The 17,977-nt window shown below is 56.0% G+C and overlaps 1 protein-coding gene across 5 annotated transcripts in view; it reads left to right on the forward strand.

Annotated features, from left to right (window-relative positions):
* Positions 1-17,977, forward strand: part of KAZN (kazrin, periplakin interacting protein) — a 911,581-nt gene that overhangs the window by 867,023 nt on the left and 26,581 nt on the right. For 2 of the 5 annotated variants that reach the window (XM_036228924.1, XM_016128292.2), the window contains 3 exons: positions 1,288-1,418; positions 4,335-4,385; positions 5,651-5,774. In XM_036228924.1, the coding sequence (XP_036084817.1) occupies positions 1,288-1,418; positions 4,335-4,385; positions 5,651-5,774 (306 nt within the window). Of the gene's footprint in view, positions 1-1,287; positions 1,419-4,334; positions 4,386-5,650; positions 8,158-17,977 lie in introns of those variants that run through there. The other 3 variants (XM_036228931.1, XM_036228944.1, XM_036228941.1) reach the window with 3 other exon arrangements.

Raw genomic sequence — 17,977 nt, forward strand, 5'->3', positions numbered from 1 at the left:
CAAACCCCTTTGCACATCGGCAGTCCACTTGGCTCCATTCTCTGTCCCTCCTGTGAGTGGCTGCCTTTCTGTGACAGGTGCAGGATGGGGAAAGACAGCTGGCCTTTGAAGCCCCAAAGTCCTGCCATCACCAAACTGGGAACTCAAGTTTTGATTCCACAGCCCGTCCCCTGCTGAGCCCACCTGGCCCTTGGCAGCAAGCACTGCCTTTCTCAGTAATACAGCCCTACTGCTCACATGCTGCCCACACATAGTAGGCCTTCAGTCAGTCTTGTTGCGCCAAGTGCTTGCTGCCTCCACCCAGTGCCTGCACCTGCAGAGAGGACTGCAATCTGCTGGGTGACTTGGGTGGGCTTCTGGGTGTGCCTTCCAAGCTGAGCCTTTTATTCTGTGACTAACAATTGAGCACCTACTATGTGCCGGGCACTGTGAGCTCTGGGGTTCAACACGGATGAGACACCAAGCGTGCCTGCCCCCGCGGAGCTGACGTTGGAGGTGTGGAGACGACACACACATAACTAAGCTGGCTGGCACACTGAGTGATTACAGACCGTAATTAGCACAGGGAGGAAAATCAACAGAAAACAGGTGCTTTGATGGGGGAAAAAAAAAAGGCAGTGAGGAGAGCCAGTAATTGGGGGAAGCCCTCTCTCGGGATGCGCTGAGACCCGAAGGCTGGGACTGTGCCAGTGCGCATCAGGACGAGCCTGAGGCGGTGGGGTGGGCAGGGCCGTCTTCCTCTGGGCGTCGGAGGCCGGGAGGAGCCTGCGTGTTTACCCCCAGGTGGCCAGTGCGGAAGGTGGAGGCAGGGAGGCCCGCTGGGAGGTTGCCTGTGTCTCCCAGGCCAGCAGCAGCGGTGAGGCTGGACAGGAGTGGATGGATTCGGGGCTGTGTTTAGAGGCGCGGCTGGCGGGTGGGTGGGAGGTGTAAGCTGGTGGTGGCCGCTAGGCTTCTGGCCTGGGAAGCTGGTGCTGTACCAGCTTTAGGAGGAGGGAGCGTTGTAAAAACAGTCACCGAGGCCCCTGGGCACGCCTGCCTTTTCCTGTCCTTCACCCGGCTTAGGAGGGGGCCTAACTGGATCCGGAGGCTCTGGGAGGTTCTTCCCTCAGCTGCCCTTTGGTGACACGTGGGGCTGTGGATGGAGGACAAGAATGCTGAGCAGGTGTCCTCTCTACGCCTCAGCGTTCTCGTGTGTGTGATGGGGGCATTAGGTGGAATTACCTGCGTGGCAGTAAAGGTGAGGACGTCCTCTCCAGCCCTCACTTACCAGCCGTCCCTGCTTTCCAGCAGTCAGGGTGAGCCCCTGCCACTCCCGGCAGCCCTCCGTCATCTCCGACGCATCAGCTGCGGAAGGCGACCGGTCATCCACGCCGAGCGACATCAACTCCCCCCGCCACCGGACGCACTCCCTCTGCAACGTAAGGCCAGCAGCAGCAGGGCCCGGGCCCTGGGCCCCGGGCCCCGCCCGGAACCCGCCGGGGCGGGTGGAGGGGTGAAGACGTACCCGCTCTTTCCTCTCGTCCACCCAGGGAGCACTCTGGCGAAGGCATTTCCTGTTCTGTTCTTTCCTTTTGCAAGAAGAGATGGATGTGGGGAGAGAAAGAAAGGAGGCCCATTTGCTTCTTGTGTCCGGGAGGGCAAGGAAAATCCTGAGGAAGGCGGGCCGGGGACGGCCGTGGGGTCTGTGCAGCCCGGGCTCCCTCTGGTGGGCTGTGTCTGGAACCGTGGGCTCCTCCCAGACGTTTCCCCCCAGAGCTCGGGACCTCACCAGCACACTTCATCCTCCGCCCCAGGGCTGGCTCTCAGGCCTTCATCCTGGAATGAGCTGGATTTTTTTTTGAGCTTTCAGGAGCTTTGACATGTATTACCTCTGGAGAAGCATCCGTGAGCTTGTTCTAAGTTTGCTTTGCTTATCTAATCAAACGTTTTTTGATTGCATACTGGACGCCAGCCATTGAGAGGCACGTGTCACGAGTCACCTAACTCTTCATGACTAGTAGGGCAGACAGACAGGCTGCCAAGGAGTGAGGGAGGGAGCGAAGGTGGGTCCCATGTCTGAGGACAGGAGGACGCCATGTCTAGACTCTAACATGAGATGCCGGGGTCGGGTTTGTCGCTTCATGGGATCGATGATACAGAGGGTTCCCCGACCACGTCCCAAAGACAGACGCAGTAGGATTGGTCTTCACATGCCTGGAGAGGCTTTCTCAAAAACTCAGTTAATATCGCTTTTATTAACCAGTGAGATAGATAATAAAAAAAGAAATGAGGTGAATATAGCGGGAAGGAAAGACAAAATAACCGTTATTTGCCGATGACAATTATCTACCTGGAAAACTCAAGAGAATAACCTTGAAAAGCCATTAGGACTAATAATAAGCTAGTGCATAATGGTACTGGTTGAAAATCGATTTATGAAAATCAGTATATACAAGTGATCATAATGCAAACTTTTTTTTTTAATCTACAATAACAATAAAAAGCGTTTATAGAAAGGGCTGAGAATAAACGTAAGCTTCCGCAGCCCGGCGAGGTGGGCAGCGGTGTTGCTGGCCGGGGCTGTATTCAGCCCACACCAGGGCAGGGAGAAGGTCGCTTGCAGGCCTGGGCCCCCGCTCGGGGCTGGGATTCTTTTGTAACCGGGGCATTTATAAAAGGAAGCAACGTGTTCTTCTCTTGTCCCGAGGAGAGAACTCGGGCGACAAAGGCAGTGTTGACTGACGGGACCGAGGCCACTAGCAGGGCTCCCGACATCTACTCTCGGGTTCCGAGGGGCCGCTGTTAACGTAAACCTACAGCCAGCAGTGCCCTTCGGCCGTACGGCACAGGCCAGGCACCCCCTCTCGTCTCCACGCACGCCCCAAGAGAGAACACCTTCCCGAGGGCCATCTCTTTTGGTCTTCTCGTGACAGGTCCAGGGAGGCTCAGCTAAGGTGCTGCTGGAAACCCCATTCTGCAGAAAGCGTTCTCTAAAGGCCTCTTGCATGTCATGGGGCACAGGCCCAGCCTTTTGCCCAACCTGGCCTTGGCACATACCCACTACCACAGGCAGTGTGTCCGACACATTGATTTTCCAAGCTCACCTTAGAGAGGGCCCTGCTGCCTGTTTCTTCCTGGTTCTTTGATAAGCCAGTTGTCTGGGTACAGGCATTTCAGTGGGCACTGGCCTCCTCTTCCCCATAAATTTGGCAACGATGGCCCTACGCAGAGTAAACCTATTTTAGCTGCCTGCCACTGAGTTCTGTTTGCAAACCCTGAGATGGGACTAAAGACTAAATACTGTTTGTTCCATCCCTGTCCTACCGAAACTGCCTTCATCCCATATCTCAACAGATGTGCACACAGGTAAGCCAGGAAGAGCCTGGAAATAGCTCCAGGTAACCAACCCTCTGTTCTCAGGCATTTGGCCTGGCACCAGCAAGAACAGCCCAGTCCGGACTAAGGACCCCTCTATCCTCTCGTTTTCTGGCCACTAATTTTGAGCAGAGGGGACTCAGCACAGAGAGGTTGGAGAAAGTCGAAGGACGTTGACTCAAGTGAGATTTACTTTGTTTCTTCCTGGACACTTTGCCCGCAATTCTGGAAAAAAAAACGCCAGGAGTCTCCCTAGTAACATTTTCTGTGATCTAAATGATCTGTTTGACCCCAGGCAGGGCAGACTGATTCTGCGATGTAGTTAAGGCTCCCTCCCACAAGAGAGAGCGCTGGGTCAGGAGGAAACAAACTGTCCCAGGTTTGAGCTATGGCTCTGCTTTTGGTTAGGTCTGTGATGTTAGAGACTATCTGGAGCCTGTGTGCCTGTAAATCGGGCTCATAAGTCCTACTACCCCTCCACAAAATAAGAGAGCGATTGTGTTGTTTGTGAGGGAAGTTAGAGGCCTCATATTCTCCCAAGTCCTCCTGTCCCAAAATTATTTATTTTGTTGCTTTTTTCCTATAAAACTATATTTCTTACTGCAAAGTACCAAGTATAACCGACCTCCACTTTTAACACGATGGACCAATTGGGACAAGAACGTAGAAGCCTTTGAGTGACTGATTTACTGGTCAGAGGGTATTGGGGGCCACGAAGCCAGAGCAGGCAGGAGGGTGCCCCCGGCTCTCCGGCCAGGACCCCGGATCCAGAGAGCATCTCGACGAGCCCCAAGCCCTCCCCACTGAGCCATCCGGGAGCGTCTGCCTCAGGGGTGGGGGTGGGCGCTCCGCCGTGGAGGCAGGGCAGGCCCTAAGGGGTGGCTTCCTTTCACCGAAGGCCCCGTGCCCCGGGGGTCACCCCTGCTCTCCTGAGTCACGTGCCTCCGCGGTTTCATCTTCCTCTTCTCCTTTGGCTGCAGGGCGACAGTCCCGGCCCGGTCCAGAAGAACCTGCACAACCCCATTGTACAGGTAGGTGTGCCTTCGCGGGTGCTTGGGCCCTCCCGTCACCCCACCCGACAAGGGCTTCATCCCGTGTTCCCCCGGGGCCCTTGGCCTCTCCGCTTCACACCTGGGCACCCAAGGCAGAGAGGAGTTAAGGCGCCACGGGAGTCACACGCGGGTTGGTGCCTGAACCCAAGTTCAGCACCTGAGTCGCCCCTTCCACGCCCTCTTGCAGATCTGTCAGCCTACTAAGCGCATTACATCCTCCATCCTGCTGCGCTGGTAGTGTCTTCTCCTGGCAGCCCGAGGCTGGTGACCCAAAGCTATGGATTCACTGGGCCCCTCGTTGCAGGAAGGGAGCTACGGGGGGAAACGTGAATTTGAGGGTCCGAAGGGGGTCTCTGTGATCAGCTTTCTCATCCTGGGGTTCCCACATGCTGGTCTATGCAGCCGTTTGTTCAGGGTTCTGTGTCATGGTTCACCAGGGAAGTTTCCAAATGCAGATTCCCGGGCCCTTCACCCTGGAGATTCTGATCCACCCGGTGTGGGGTGGGTCTTGAATTCAGGAAGTATGTTTTGGGAACCATTAGTCTTGTTGAACCCCTACCTTTTTGACGGAGAATGGCACCCCATGTCGTGTAAAGCACTTGACGGTTTGCAGAGAACTCCCCAGCAGACAGCGCCCTCCGATCCCCAGTTATCCCATAATCAAGACGAGGGCCAGCCCCAGCCGGCTCGCTCTGCCGTGGCCAGTCCTGCTTCCTGTCCGGGGCCCTCAGGTCCAGGGTCCTTGCTCTTGGCCGGCAAAGCTCAGGCTTCCTCCTCGTTCTCTGGGCTTTCCCAGGCCCCCCTTTCCACTGGGACTTTTTCAGAGGGAACCTGTCCACCTGCTGCAGTGCCCCTGCAGACAGGACCTGTTGCCCGCCGTGGCCGAGCGCTTACACACGCTCCTGCAAGCCCTCAAGAGGCCCTTGAAGGTTGCGGGCAGCCGGTTTAAGTGATAGTGGCTAACGGTTACGGAACGCTTATATGCGACAGGCATTTTTATACTCACTTGCGTGACATCCTCAGGACAGCCTGGGATGGGTCCTTCTGTCGTCTCCGGGAGGTTCCCTGACTGGCCCACGCTCCCTCATCCCATGTGGGGCGGGCGGACCCCAGCGTTCCTAGGCCCTCGTCCCTCCCCCGCCGCGGCCCCCTCCCCTCCCTGGCACCGTCCTCGGCTGCCCGCTCAGTTTGGCTTTGTTCTTCTCCCCCCCGCCGACCTCCGCCACTTGGCCCTGACTCCTCAGTCACTAGAGGATCTTGAAGACCAAAAACGGAAAAAGAAGAAAGAGAAGATGGGATTCGGCTCCATCTCCCGCGTGTTCGCCAGAGGGAAGCAGCGGAAGTCCCTCGACCCTGGCCTCTTTGATGGTACCGCCCCCGATTATTACATAGAGGAGGACGCGGACTGGTGATGCCCGCCTCCCCGGGCCTGCCGCCCCGCAGGCGCGTCTGCGTGTGGACGTGCGTGTGCGCGAGTGTGCGAGCGCGTGCGGGGCGCGCGTGGGCGTGGGTGCTGGGCGCGGCCGGGCGCAGACACACGTGTGACCCCTTCCCCGCGCGTCGCCACCTCTGTAATCGATGTACATACTGCAAACGTGTGTGAATCTGTCAACTCTCTGTCGTCCGGAGCGATGCAGTTGTGTTGTTAAACCTAGGTTTGTTTTGTTTTCGTTTTCCTTCGATGTCCTTTTCTTTGTTTTTTTTTTCTTTTCGTTCGGTTCGTTGGGTTGTTTTCCCACACACACACACACACACACACACACACACACACACACCCCTTTCCCTCCCCCGCCTCCTTTTGATGAAACTTGAAAACTTGAAGGACTGCTGTGTATTTGTAAATAACGAAACTGTTGTGCACTCCGTGCTTGTAAATGTCCCTCGTCCGAACTGCTACTTCTGGAGCCCCTCCCCGAGGATGTGGTCTGTTTTTGATGTCCCTCGCCCCCCCCCCGTGCGACCCCCCGCGACCCCCCGCTGTGAACGTGTGGGACCAGACCCTGTTCTCGGGGCATGCCCAAGTCACTTTAACCACAAAACCACCATCGTGGCCAGGGCGAGGTCCTCTCTCCGCAAAGTCTCGGAAGCCCGGCCAAGGGGCCTGGCCTGGGCCGGGTGTGTTGAAGTCGAACGGGCTCTTTTTAACGGCCTGCCAGTTTTTAAATTGCGTTGCCGTTTCTTTCTTTATGGAAAACAAGAAAATTGTTCCATTTAATTTATTTGCACAAATGCAGAAGACTTATTCTATCTAAATTATTACATAAATGTCGGAGTGTATATTTTTCCAAGGGGCGGGCGGGAGGCGGGTGTTTCTGTTGACTTGTCTGTTCTGCTCTCATGCTGCTGCCAAACTGTGCAAGGTCAAGTTGAGGGTGGCCGGAACCCAGGGACCATGGGATGTCGAAGCTTGCTTTTTTCCGTTCTCTTCCCCCCATTCTTACGCCCCTGCATGGAGGTGCGCCCACCTTTCTTCCCACCCATAGCTCTCTCCAGGCCTTTCTAGAAGCATTTGTTTATCTGAAATACAGAACCCGACCTCAGTGAGCAGAGCGCCTGCTTGTAAGGGTCACCTCACTTGGGTCTGTCTTTTGAGTTGAATACCAGGGAAGACAGCCAACCGCATGACCCCAGGGACCCTCAGCCTGAGCGGTTCCTCGGGGGTCCTCGAGTGGCAGGTGTTCCTCCCTGCAGCTGTGTCTTTCTCATCCTTGGCTTATTCTGCACATCGGCCAGGCAGGTGTCATTGGGCCAGGCTCTCGCCTCACGGGGAGGGCTGTTGGGGACACAGCATCAGGCACCAGAGCCTCTGCCCTCCCCATTCAGGTTGGTTTCTCCAGACCCACTTAGCAGAATCTCTCGGGATCCCTCGGGCCCCGTCCTCCACCCACTCACCCCAGGAGAGAGGGCCGGCAGGAGCATCTGTCTATTTGAGGATCAGTGTGGGCCCTAACGAGGCCTCACCAGCAAAAGACCCATGTTCGTTAAACGCTGGGTGTTGGAGAATACGGGACCTAAAAGCCGCGGCCTCCCGCAGTGTCAAACTAGCTTTTCCTTTTCTTTCGGCCTGTGAATCTGCCCCCCCTCCACTTTGCTCCCCCTTAACTACTAATACAGCTCAGTTCACACCCCCCCCTAAACACCGTAGTTATGCTGTCTGCTAACAGTAACATTTTCCGCTCTTAAAAAGAAACAAGATTTTAAAATGCTGAAGCATCTCTATCACAACGAATAGGATATTTTATCCAAAGTCTCAAAAATGAACAGAAAAGCCCCAGTTGGCTGCTCCCTTTTCTTCTGACCTGCCGGGGGATGCGAAGGAGCAGGCCACACACCTGCAAAAGGCTCTTTCTGGCTAAGCCGTTTATCCAAGAGACTGGAGCTGGCATCTTTCTTGACAGAGAGAGATTTTAGAAAACACACTCCCCCTCCCCCTTGAATTTTTTTTTCTCTTGATTGATTTTTATTGTTTTCCCTTTACTTATGAGAAAATAAGATTGCAACCACCCACTTCTGGTAATGATTCAGTAGTTCCTTTTCATTTCAGTTTTTGTAAATTAGGAGATAATTCTAAGAGTTACTAAGGATGATTTATTTAAGAGAACTACGTCAAATAGCGAATGAGTTATGGGTAACATTAGATGAAAATAACCTTTCCCGGGGGAAAGGTTTCTTGAAGGCATGGATGCAAATACAAACTATAAAGAAAAAAAAAAAAAAACCTAAATAAAGCTTATTTTAAAATATTATCGAATGCTATGTTATTTGATTGCTTCTATCTTGCTCCGGGTGGGAGGCCAAGCCCCCGTGCCCTGCTCCTCGGAATTCCAGGGCTGGGTCCTGAGGGGGTGGTGGGAGGGGCCGAGGAAAGCTGGCTGGATTCTGGGCCCATGGAGGGGCTGAGGCCGGAGTGATCTCCCAGAAACCTCTCGCTCGGCCGCCCTTGCTGCCGGCGTCCACGGCTGCCCGTGGTCCTCATGCAGCCACGCCAAGCCGGGCACCCCGGCCTCGTGTTCTCCGGCTCAGCACCCCAGTCAGCTTTCACCGGCTTCCTTCTCCCCCCAGCGCCCCTCCCAAGGCCCTGCAGTGGGGCCTCCAGTGAGTTTGGGGCGCGTTACTTCCTGCAGACCTCAGTGGGCCTCTGCAGCGCCCCAGCTTCCCTGGGGACTGAAAGGAGCTTCAGGGAGAAGTCGAGGGAGGCGCAGGGCTTCCCTGGTGAAGCCAGAGTGAGCCAGGCTTTTCTGAGCCCCCTGACACCGTCCCCCAGACACAAAGCTCAGGCCCAAGAAGAGGCCGCTGGATGCCCCAGCCCTTCATCACAGCCAGTGCCCTCAGCCTCTGTCTCCTGACCGAGAAACAAAGCCTCTCCAGCAATGAGACTGACGGAAGACGGGTCTTTTAACTCCCCTGTCATTTCTGCTGGAAGAAGGCTCAGAGCCGTGTCCTACAAAGACCATGCCGAGAAGTTACAGAGCTCAGGACTGCGAGGAACTTAGAGGTGTCTACCCCAGCAGTTCTCAACCTGGCCGCACAGTGGAGTCCCCTGCAGAGCTTTCAAAAAATGGTCAGATGCCCGGCCATGCCTCTGAACCAGAGTGTCATTAAAACTACTCTGGTGATCCCAAGGTGCAGCCGGACTTAATGACCACTGGGCAAGTAAGTGGCCCACACATGCCACTTCCCCCCTCTCCCTGGCCTCATGTAGACATCACCAATCAATTAAAGAATGCTGCTCGCCCAGCCCAGAGTGGCCTCTGAGTTCTTGACATTACAAAGCCTCAGACAGCCACTGCCAGTCAGTCAGAGTTGGCAGACAAGGAGAAAGCCTATTTGCCATTCCCAAACTACCCCAACCGCTCACAGTGGGCAGGTGGGGAATCTTTGTTCCAGATAGGAGTGACTTGTCCAAGATCCTAGCTCTCGCCCCTATAATCCCGTGATCTTCTCAGGGGCCAGGCCACACTTTATTCAGACCTTTGTCACTCTACTCGAAAGCCACGCTGCCTCCTTTGTTAATCTTCTCTAAGACCTTGCCCCAGTGGTCCAGCTTCAAGTGGCACCTGCTAGGAACTGGAGGAGGGGTGCCCGGGAGTCCGGGACCAGTGTGCAGCTGCTCAGGCTGTGTCCTGCGTTACCCCGAAAGGCGCTCCGCGTGGGCGCTCCGAGTGGCGCAGTGCACAGCCCACGCGGCCGTACTCAGCGGCCCTTCCACACGCTCTCCCACCGGGCTGTCAGGCTCCAACAGGCGCAACCTAATAATAGTAATAATAATAATTAACACCTATTAAACGCTTCCCGTCGACCAGAGTCCATGCTGTGCACTTGACATGTATTAACTCGGTTACCCCTCCCACAGCCTACGTTATCGGGAAAACTGAGGCTAAGTACGTCGTCCAAGGTCTAGGAGCCTCATAATCAGCAGAGCCGGGCTCCAGACCTGGGGGTTCTGGTGCCCTGAAGCGCAGCATCATCCGGGCAGCGAGGGGCGGGGGCCAAGCAGGTGGGCGTCTCGTGTGCTGGGGCCTGACTTGAACCTGACCTAGTCCTCCCTTCGGCACAGCCTAGCACATCCTTGCTTTTGTGACTGAGTCTATTCCCGTCAGCCTTTTATCCCTAGACCCAGAAATCCCACCCCAGAGAGGAGGTGGCGGGGAGGGCAGAGCAGATCACGGGCTGTCAACCTGGCACGGGCTCTCCGACCCGAGCACGGCCGTTACTTGCTATACCGTGCACCCCACCCCTGCTGAACCAGAGCCGCCACATCCTGAGGGATAGCTCCGCCCCAACACCAGCTTCCCTCCTGCCACAGGATGAGCCCAGGACCCAGGAGCCGCCCCACACCAGAGCCCCAGCATGCTAGACAGCTGCTGTCGAGCTCCAGGGACTCCAGGTGCAGTGGGGTGCCACCTATGGCCCTTCGACGATACGAGTTTAAAAATACGTACGGTCCCTCGGACCCCAAACCTGCATTTTCACAAACATCTCATCCCCAGCCCATCTGCTTTAAACAAACAGCTCGAACCTTTTTAACTCTACACCCCTCGGTGGGACAAAGCGTGCTGTGGCCCTCTCCCTTCCCCCCCCCACCCCCCCACCACCTGTTCCCACTTCCTGGTGGAAAAGAATCCGGTGGCAATAACCAAGAGGATGCATATCATTAATTTCATTTTATAGAAGAGTAGTTTTGTAATTTTATGTGATAAGAGAATACCCTAGAAACTTAAAAATAACGTGAGTTTGATCTTGACCGCACGTTAGAAGTTGTTTAGATACCAAAGTCATAAGCACATCACCAATGAAGTGTCGCTATACAGGCAAATCGAGGTACAAAACGTGGAGGCAGATGAGGCGTGGATAATTCAAACATAAGCCACCACCGCCTGGAGCCGTAAGGCCCAGTTACTGAAAAATATGCAAATGTGGAACCCTGTACTCTAGGAAGCCATGCTCACGCTCCCCAACAAACCGGAGCCGCGAGAGAAAGATCCCAGGAGGACTGATCTTTAGGTGCGAGAGTAGCAGCAGCTGAAAGCCTTGACCTGTTCCTCCCGAAGTGGCAGGACCTCGATCGCCTAGCATGTCATGGCCAGGCCCTGTGCAGCAGCCACGTTTCTGAATCGGTCCCCGGAAAACACTGGCTGACCGCTCGTTTGTGTTTCTGAGTTTCAAGTTTCAGAAATCTCTGATTGCTTTCTTAATGGGTTACCAGTAAGTAGCTGTTACTTGCACCAAAATAACAGAAGCTAGAAAATTGCATGTCGCGCTGTCTGGAGGACCGTGCAGCCCCTGGCAAGCCGGGCCAGGCCCAGATCATCACTCCGGCTCTGGCTCTACAGCCTGCTTTAAGCAAGTGGTTTATCCCGTGAGCCTCAGTGTCCTCATCTTTGAAATCAGTAATAACAACCATCGCCCCCCCCCCCCGCCACCTCCTCCTCATAGGCTCAGACATGAAAGCTGAATGAATGTCTTTCGGAGTCTGGAAAGGCCTGGGCCACCCAGTTTGTGTTCCGTCATTTGAGTGGATTTAAGTTCAACCAGAGGGAGAGGAAAAGTGTAAGCAACTCGACAAACATCTTTAGCCGGAAGGGGAAAAGATCGAAATTTGTTCCCAGGGGGGCCATCGGGGCATAAAGCTGACATCAGCCTGACATCGGGGTGACGGCAGCCGTTGAACTTGGTGTCCCTCCAGCTGTGTCCAGCTTCGGTTCCGTTGCTGCTTTGGGAGAAAACCAGGCTTCTCCGCCTTAGAACAGGGAGGGTTTGAGGCATTCGCCCCTCGAGTCTACCATTTCTCACAGCTTTCTGTCTTTCTCAAGTCCAGTGGAAACATACTCTCTGCTGTGCCTAGCACAGGCAAATTTAGACCAAGAAAAACAGTTAGGCTGCCCAGGGCTGGGTTCTTGAGACAGAAGCCCCCAGGGATCACCCTGGGTTGGCACATTTATAAGGAGACGTGTGTCGGAGCCCAGAGCTGGCCTGGTCTGGCAACAAGACATGCCTCAACGTCTGCAGAGATTCACTCATATAATCCTTCCAACAACCGTCCAAGATGACTACTGTTGTCATCCCCGTGTATAGATGGATAAACCAAGGCACAGAGAGGTGAAGTCCTGGCCCAGAGTCACACAATCAGGAAGAGGCTGAACTGGGATTCGGCTCCCAAGTTCATTCTCAGTCACTGTGCTACGCAGTCTCTATCAGCCACAGGCCCCCACGCTCTCCCCCAGGGACAGCTGGTCAACAGGAAGCTTTAGAGAACTTGAGAAAGCCTCCCCAGCCAAGGCCGGTGCAGGCTAGCTCTTTGGGGCTCGGCCTCTCCACCCCAGAGAGGACGAAATGGAATAAGCAGAAGTTTGCAAACTGTGTTCCGTGGAACCCTTGGGGTTCCTCAGAGGTTCCTTAAGACAGGGATTCCCACCCCCCAGGTCACTGACTGGTACTGGCTGTAGCCTGCTAGGAACCGGGCCGCACAGCAGGAAGTGAGCAGCGGGCGAGCCAGAGAAGCTCCATCTGTATCTGCAGCCGCTCCCCAGCACCAACATCACTGCCTCGGCTCCCCCTCAGATCTTCAGGCTTTAGTCTCTTAGGAGCACCGGTCCCTGGTACCAAAAAGGATGGGGACCGCTGCCTTAAGAGACTGCCATAGCTGGTGAAAAAATTAAGAGGCCGGACTCCAGTCTCACCTTCGGCCGGAAGCTCTTCTCTTATCTGTTGCACACTGGACCTTCATGCAAGAGTCCATCAGAAGGGTCCCACGATAGAATGGGAAAGAGTGAGCCAGAGGGAAAGGAAGCGAAAGAGGTTTGAGAACCACGCATTGCTTAGTTCTTGACCAAGCCTTGAGTTTTAGTGATACAGATTCCCAGGCTCCCTCTCCTGCCTACCGAGTCAGAAGGTCTGAGGTGAGGCCCTGGGAGCTGAGTGTCTGTTGAGCGAGCTCAGTTGCAAGAGTTTCTGCAAGGCTGAGGGTGGCATCCCGCCTGCGGGTTTTGGCACAGACGCGCCATTGGGAAGCTTCCCAAGGCGCCTCCATAAGGTAGGTGGAGGCCACTCTCCTAGGGCAGCTCCAGGGTCCCCCAGTGAGGGAGGAACCACACCGAGCCAGACCCCGGGCTGCCCCCAAGGCAGCCAGCAGCCAGGGGCCTCGCTGGGCCCCTTGAGCAGAATAAAGGGGACCGACATGGTATAAGCATCTGCTGCTCCCTGGAAACCTGCAGTGGTACCCCTGTTAGAGTCACAGAGAGGTTCCCCAGTTTTCTTCGAGGTCATAGCTGGGAAGTAGCAGGGGCAGGAGTCGAAAAGGGGGAAGCCCAAGTTCTGGATGTGATGTCCACCATCTCAGACTTCGCCTGATCTGTGGCTGGCCGAGATTTCTGCTGAGCACTAGGGAGCTTGCTGGCGTTGGCCTGGGGCCTGTGGTGGCCCATGGACACCAGGTGATGCACCCTTAATCGGGAGCAAGTCTGCCCAAGTCATGATCTGAGGGGGGCGGGCATTAGCGGGGAGCTGATGCCGAGGGGCACAGCAGGCCTCTGTGCAGACCTTGCTTCTAGACTCTGGAGGGGCACAGCCCTCACCACCCCAGAAGCCCACCGCCTTCAGCACAGTGAATCCTGGCTCATCTCCCAGTGCCCAGCTGGGCCAAAGTCTCACTGAGTGACCACAGACACATCGGTCTCCCTTGCTGGGCCTCAGGCTCCCTCTAAAGCAGATCGGAGCATTGGTTAACCCACCTGTGGCCTGTGGAGTCTTACGAGTCCCCAGGCCACCTCCCCCATCACAACTGCTGCCCTTCGGCCCAAAGCTGTGATTTCATTTGAACAAAGGGTCTGCAGTGTCAAGCAGTGTGAAGTCCATGCGTTAGGTCATCTCTCAGCACCCCACCCCACCCCCCGCCCTCAAGAGCCTCCAGGATGAGAGGAGGCAGGGGCTCCCTTAGGCTGCCTCCTGCACACCCCCCTACATTATAGAAAAGTCACTCTGCATGGGCACCCCCAGACTTCCCCGCTTACCCCTTCTCCCCATCAGAGAGAGGGAGTTCAGGCCCCCTCCCTTCTCAATCCTGACAGAACAGGAAAGCAGGGGCTGCTCACAGCCCCCCCCCCCGCCCCCACCTTCTGAAAGCCTGCAGGTCAAGGTCCAGAGACCCAGGAGGCCATGCACGTCCCCTGGATGACCCACAATGAGACTTGGTTGAGCAATGCCCCTCCCAAGTCACCACTCTCTACAGTTTATAATGCTTCTTCACAGGCAGACTAAGGTCAAGGTTAAGAGCGTAGATCCTGCACAGACTCTCTGGGTTCGAACCTCACTCATGAGATTTGCTACCTGGTAACCTTAGGCAAGTCGCTTAACCTGGCCGAGCCTCAGTTTCCTCGCCTGTACACTAGGGACAGTAAGAGACTGTTAGAGTGTGGCTGGGAGGATGAAATGAGTTACTGCATATAGAAGGCTTAGCTCAGGTAGCAATGAATGTTAGCGTCTCGGGAGCCCCGGGAGACAGGCAGAGCAGGGCCCCTGGTCCAGATGCAAAGGCTGAGGCCCAGGTAAGTTCGGCAGCTCGCCCGAGCTGCCAGGGCCAGCCCAGGCATAGGACAGAGGAAGCAAGAGCTTTAGTGCTGAGAGGGCGCTCCTGGCCTCTCCCCCATTCCCCGCATGTTGCGGGGAGATGCTCGCCCGCAGCCGCACAGGGCATTGGCGGCCAAGCTGGTGCTCACCCCGGGGCTCTTGACTCTCGGGCTAGTGTTCCCAGGCGGCCGCAGACCACCAGATTCAGCTGGGAAAAAAAAAAAAAATCCCCGAGTCAACAAGTTTTGGAAACAACGTGTAGTGTGTCCGACCCTTAGAGAGCGACACATCGCAGTAGCTTTTCAAGGCTCTGACAAGTCCTGCAGTGAAGAAAGACGTTTCGCTCTTTTCCACCCCATGCTTCCCAAACTTGACTGACCTCAGAGCTATGCCTTTTTATCTAGTTCCGTGGAGCACCCTCTGAGAGCCTTTGGGATGGGCGCCTTCCTCGGCCCGCTTTATTCTGTGCTTGGAGGTTCTAAGTCAGCGGTTCTTCGGATCTCGCTAAGCATGCCACATCTCTGATGTCACGTAGGCATGCAAAGTCCCTGGGGCTCATGGGGGGTTTCTGTGTGCTTTATGCAGTGAGGTGAGCCAGGTGTAAGTCCAGGTGGAGTCTGGACCTGTCTCTATGTGCGCATCCCCTTTGCTCAGAAAGAACCCGAGTCGGTGTGTAGCATCTGCAGAAGGCGGAAGGGCCCCGGCTGGTTGGCAAGGAAATGCCAACCCCAGGGTGCTCATTCTGCTGCTGCCCCAGGTCCCAGGTGCAGACAGAGGGGCTGAGCCCATTGCCACAGGGCCCTGAGGCAGGGAGAGGAATGGGCATGCCATCCTGACAAGGCCTCTGGGCCCACCTGTCCTGTCAGCCCACCAGCTCTGAGCTGCCTAATTGCTTCCCTGGGACAGGCCAGCAAGGCTGGAGTCACATCCAAATTGGCTCCAGGCCCGCACGGTGCCAGTGTCCTTCCTTGTTAGGAGGCTGGTGTCTCTGGGGGTGGCGTGGCATCTGCGGTCAAGGGCACGTGGGCCAGGGAGGGAGAAGGCCACCTCTGACAGCTGTCACTGCAGGGCTCAGAGCTGTGGTGGCGGGGGGGGGTGGGGAGGGGAGGCTCTCTGCAAGCCAGAGGGGATCTGACGGCCACCTACAAACCGACTGCAGCCAGGGCGTGTGAACCTTCCCCAAGCTTCCTTGGTCCTTTCCTGTATGTGCAGGGAACACAAACTCATTTTAGTGACGGCAGCCTGAACCTAGCAGAATTAGAAAGAAGAAAAAGAAAGACCAGCAACCCAGGGAGGGGGGATCAAGGAAAGACCCAGGCTTTGGGTTGGATCACTTAGCTGTGTGAGCCTGAGCTAGCCCCGTTGAACCTCAGTTTCCCCCTCTGTAAAATGGCAATAAAATCGCCCACGTCCCAGGGCTGCTGCAGAGGTAAAGCAACGGCGGGCGGACGTGCCAGGCGCATCGCAGCCGCTTGCTCGGGCCGCAGGAGACTCCCATGAGAGGACACGGGGGCCGGGGAGGCAGAGCACAGACCGTGGGGCCTGGCCCTGCCCCGTGTGCTCCGCCGACGGGCACTCTGAGTTCCCGTCTCCCAGCTGTAAAATGCGTCCCCGGAAACCTGGCGCCCGCCTCCCAGGGGAGGACCCAGTGCACTCACACCGGGGAATCATTGCGCACGAGGCCCGCCTTAGCCGTCAGGACCGGGAGGCCCGCGCGCCAGCTGGAATGAGTTTCACTCGTTTTAGACCAGTTCTGATGACCCCCGCTGCAAAGAGCACTGTGGGGGACGGTGGCCAGGACCCTCCTCCGTGAGCACTCCTGTGAGCCAGCACGCACGGTGCTGGGCACGCGCAAAGCTCATTCTCACCGCGTCTCAAACCCAGAGGCCTCAGGAAAGGCGGCGAAATGGGTGCTGCGGGGCGGCTAGGGTGGGGCGCCCCCTACTGGGCTCCGGTATTTCCAGAATGCCTGTTCTTTTTTTTTTTTTTTTTCAAGAGAAGCCGAAAATGTCATGTCATCGCCCCAATTCTTTAAGATGGGCAACTGTTTTTTTTTTTTTTTTAATTTAGGGAAAGTAAATTCCATGCCCCAGTCTGTGTCCAGGCCACCAGCTCCACGGCCTCCAGTCTGATTCTCTCTGTCAGCCCGTCCAGCCCTGGCAGGCCTTGCCTTTCCCCGGATCTGAGTCCCATGGGCCCGCCTGACCACAGGCACCCATCTCAATTTGGTACATGTCCTCTGTTGCCAGAGTCCCTCCTGGACAGCCGGGCAGCAGGGGGACCACACTCAGACCTGAACCCAGAGCAATGTTCTCAGGCCTCGGGGTATCTGGAGGGCAGCCGCAGAGCTGCCCTTGGAACCCTGGAGTTAGCCCAGGAATCCTGAGCCCACCCAGCCCCAGGAGGCCCCTACGGCCAGGGCTGCAGCAGGACCAGGGGTCAGTCCGCCTGTGTCCCGAGAGCCCGGCCAAGGGACTCAACCATTCCTCATGGACGTGGCCGGGCTCCATGGGCCTCAAAACTTGAGAGGGTAGGAAGTGGGGTGCAGATGGGCCTGACGAAAGGGTGACTCCATACTCTCCCAGGAATTCCAGGAAGGTGTACAGTCATCAGTGTGGAGACAGCAGGGACTTGGAGGCCCAGGGATGTGAAGAGGGGGTCAGGCAGCGGGCTGAGGACAAAGACCGGCCTCTAGGGAAAAGAGAAGAGTGGTCCAAGCTGGGAGAACACAGTGCAGTAAGACCAGCTGACATGTACGGAGCGCTTACTGTGCCAGGCACGCGTAGGAACTTTACGCACACTCATTAAGTCATTCAACAAACGCTGGCTGACCACTTCTCATGCGCTAAGTGGAGGGCCAAGGACTGAGGATACGGACACCAGCAATTAGATGACATAAATTACCCTAACACGGTCGTCACCAAAATTACATGAAGTGCATATGGTTGTCTCTGTCTCACAGCCGGGAAAACTGAGGCTCAGAAAGGCGACATGAATGGCCCAAGGAGGCGTGGTCGGGGACAGAACAGGGATAAGGACTGGAGTCCAGCAGGCCATTGTGCTGCGCCACGTTCCAGGCGCCGCGCCACCTTCCAGGCGGGTGGGCATGGAGCCGCTAAAAATCAGAATGAGTCTCAGCTGTCTCGCTTCCAAAATTCTTGTCCTTGAGGGAGGCAGAGGAAGGGTGTCACAAAAAGCAGTCGTTTGAAAGGGGAGAGAAGCCGTATTCTACCAAATTGGTGTGAACGTCCTAGGATATTGGGTCCGCACTGAGGCTCCACCGAACATGCTAGTGGATTCCAGATAGGCGTTGGTGGCAGTGAGCAAACGGTGCCCGTTGGCCCCGGCTGCTGACACCACCGCGTCTTACGTCTCAGGAGAGATGATCGCAAAAGCCCAGGCTAGGACCTGTTTCCTTGCTGACCTTTCTCGTAGGTCTCTACGTTGTAAGAATGCCCCCACCATGCGCCTCGCCAAAGCTCTCTTCGCCTCGAAGGAAATTAAGT

Source organism: Rousettus aegyptiacus, unplaced genomic scaffold, assembly GCF_014176215.1.
Source record: "Rousettus aegyptiacus isolate mRouAeg1 unplaced genomic scaffold, mRouAeg1.p scaffold_m13_p_1, whole genome shotgun sequence".
NCBI lineage: Eukaryota > Metazoa > Chordata > Mammalia > Chiroptera > Pteropodidae > Rousettus > Rousettus aegyptiacus.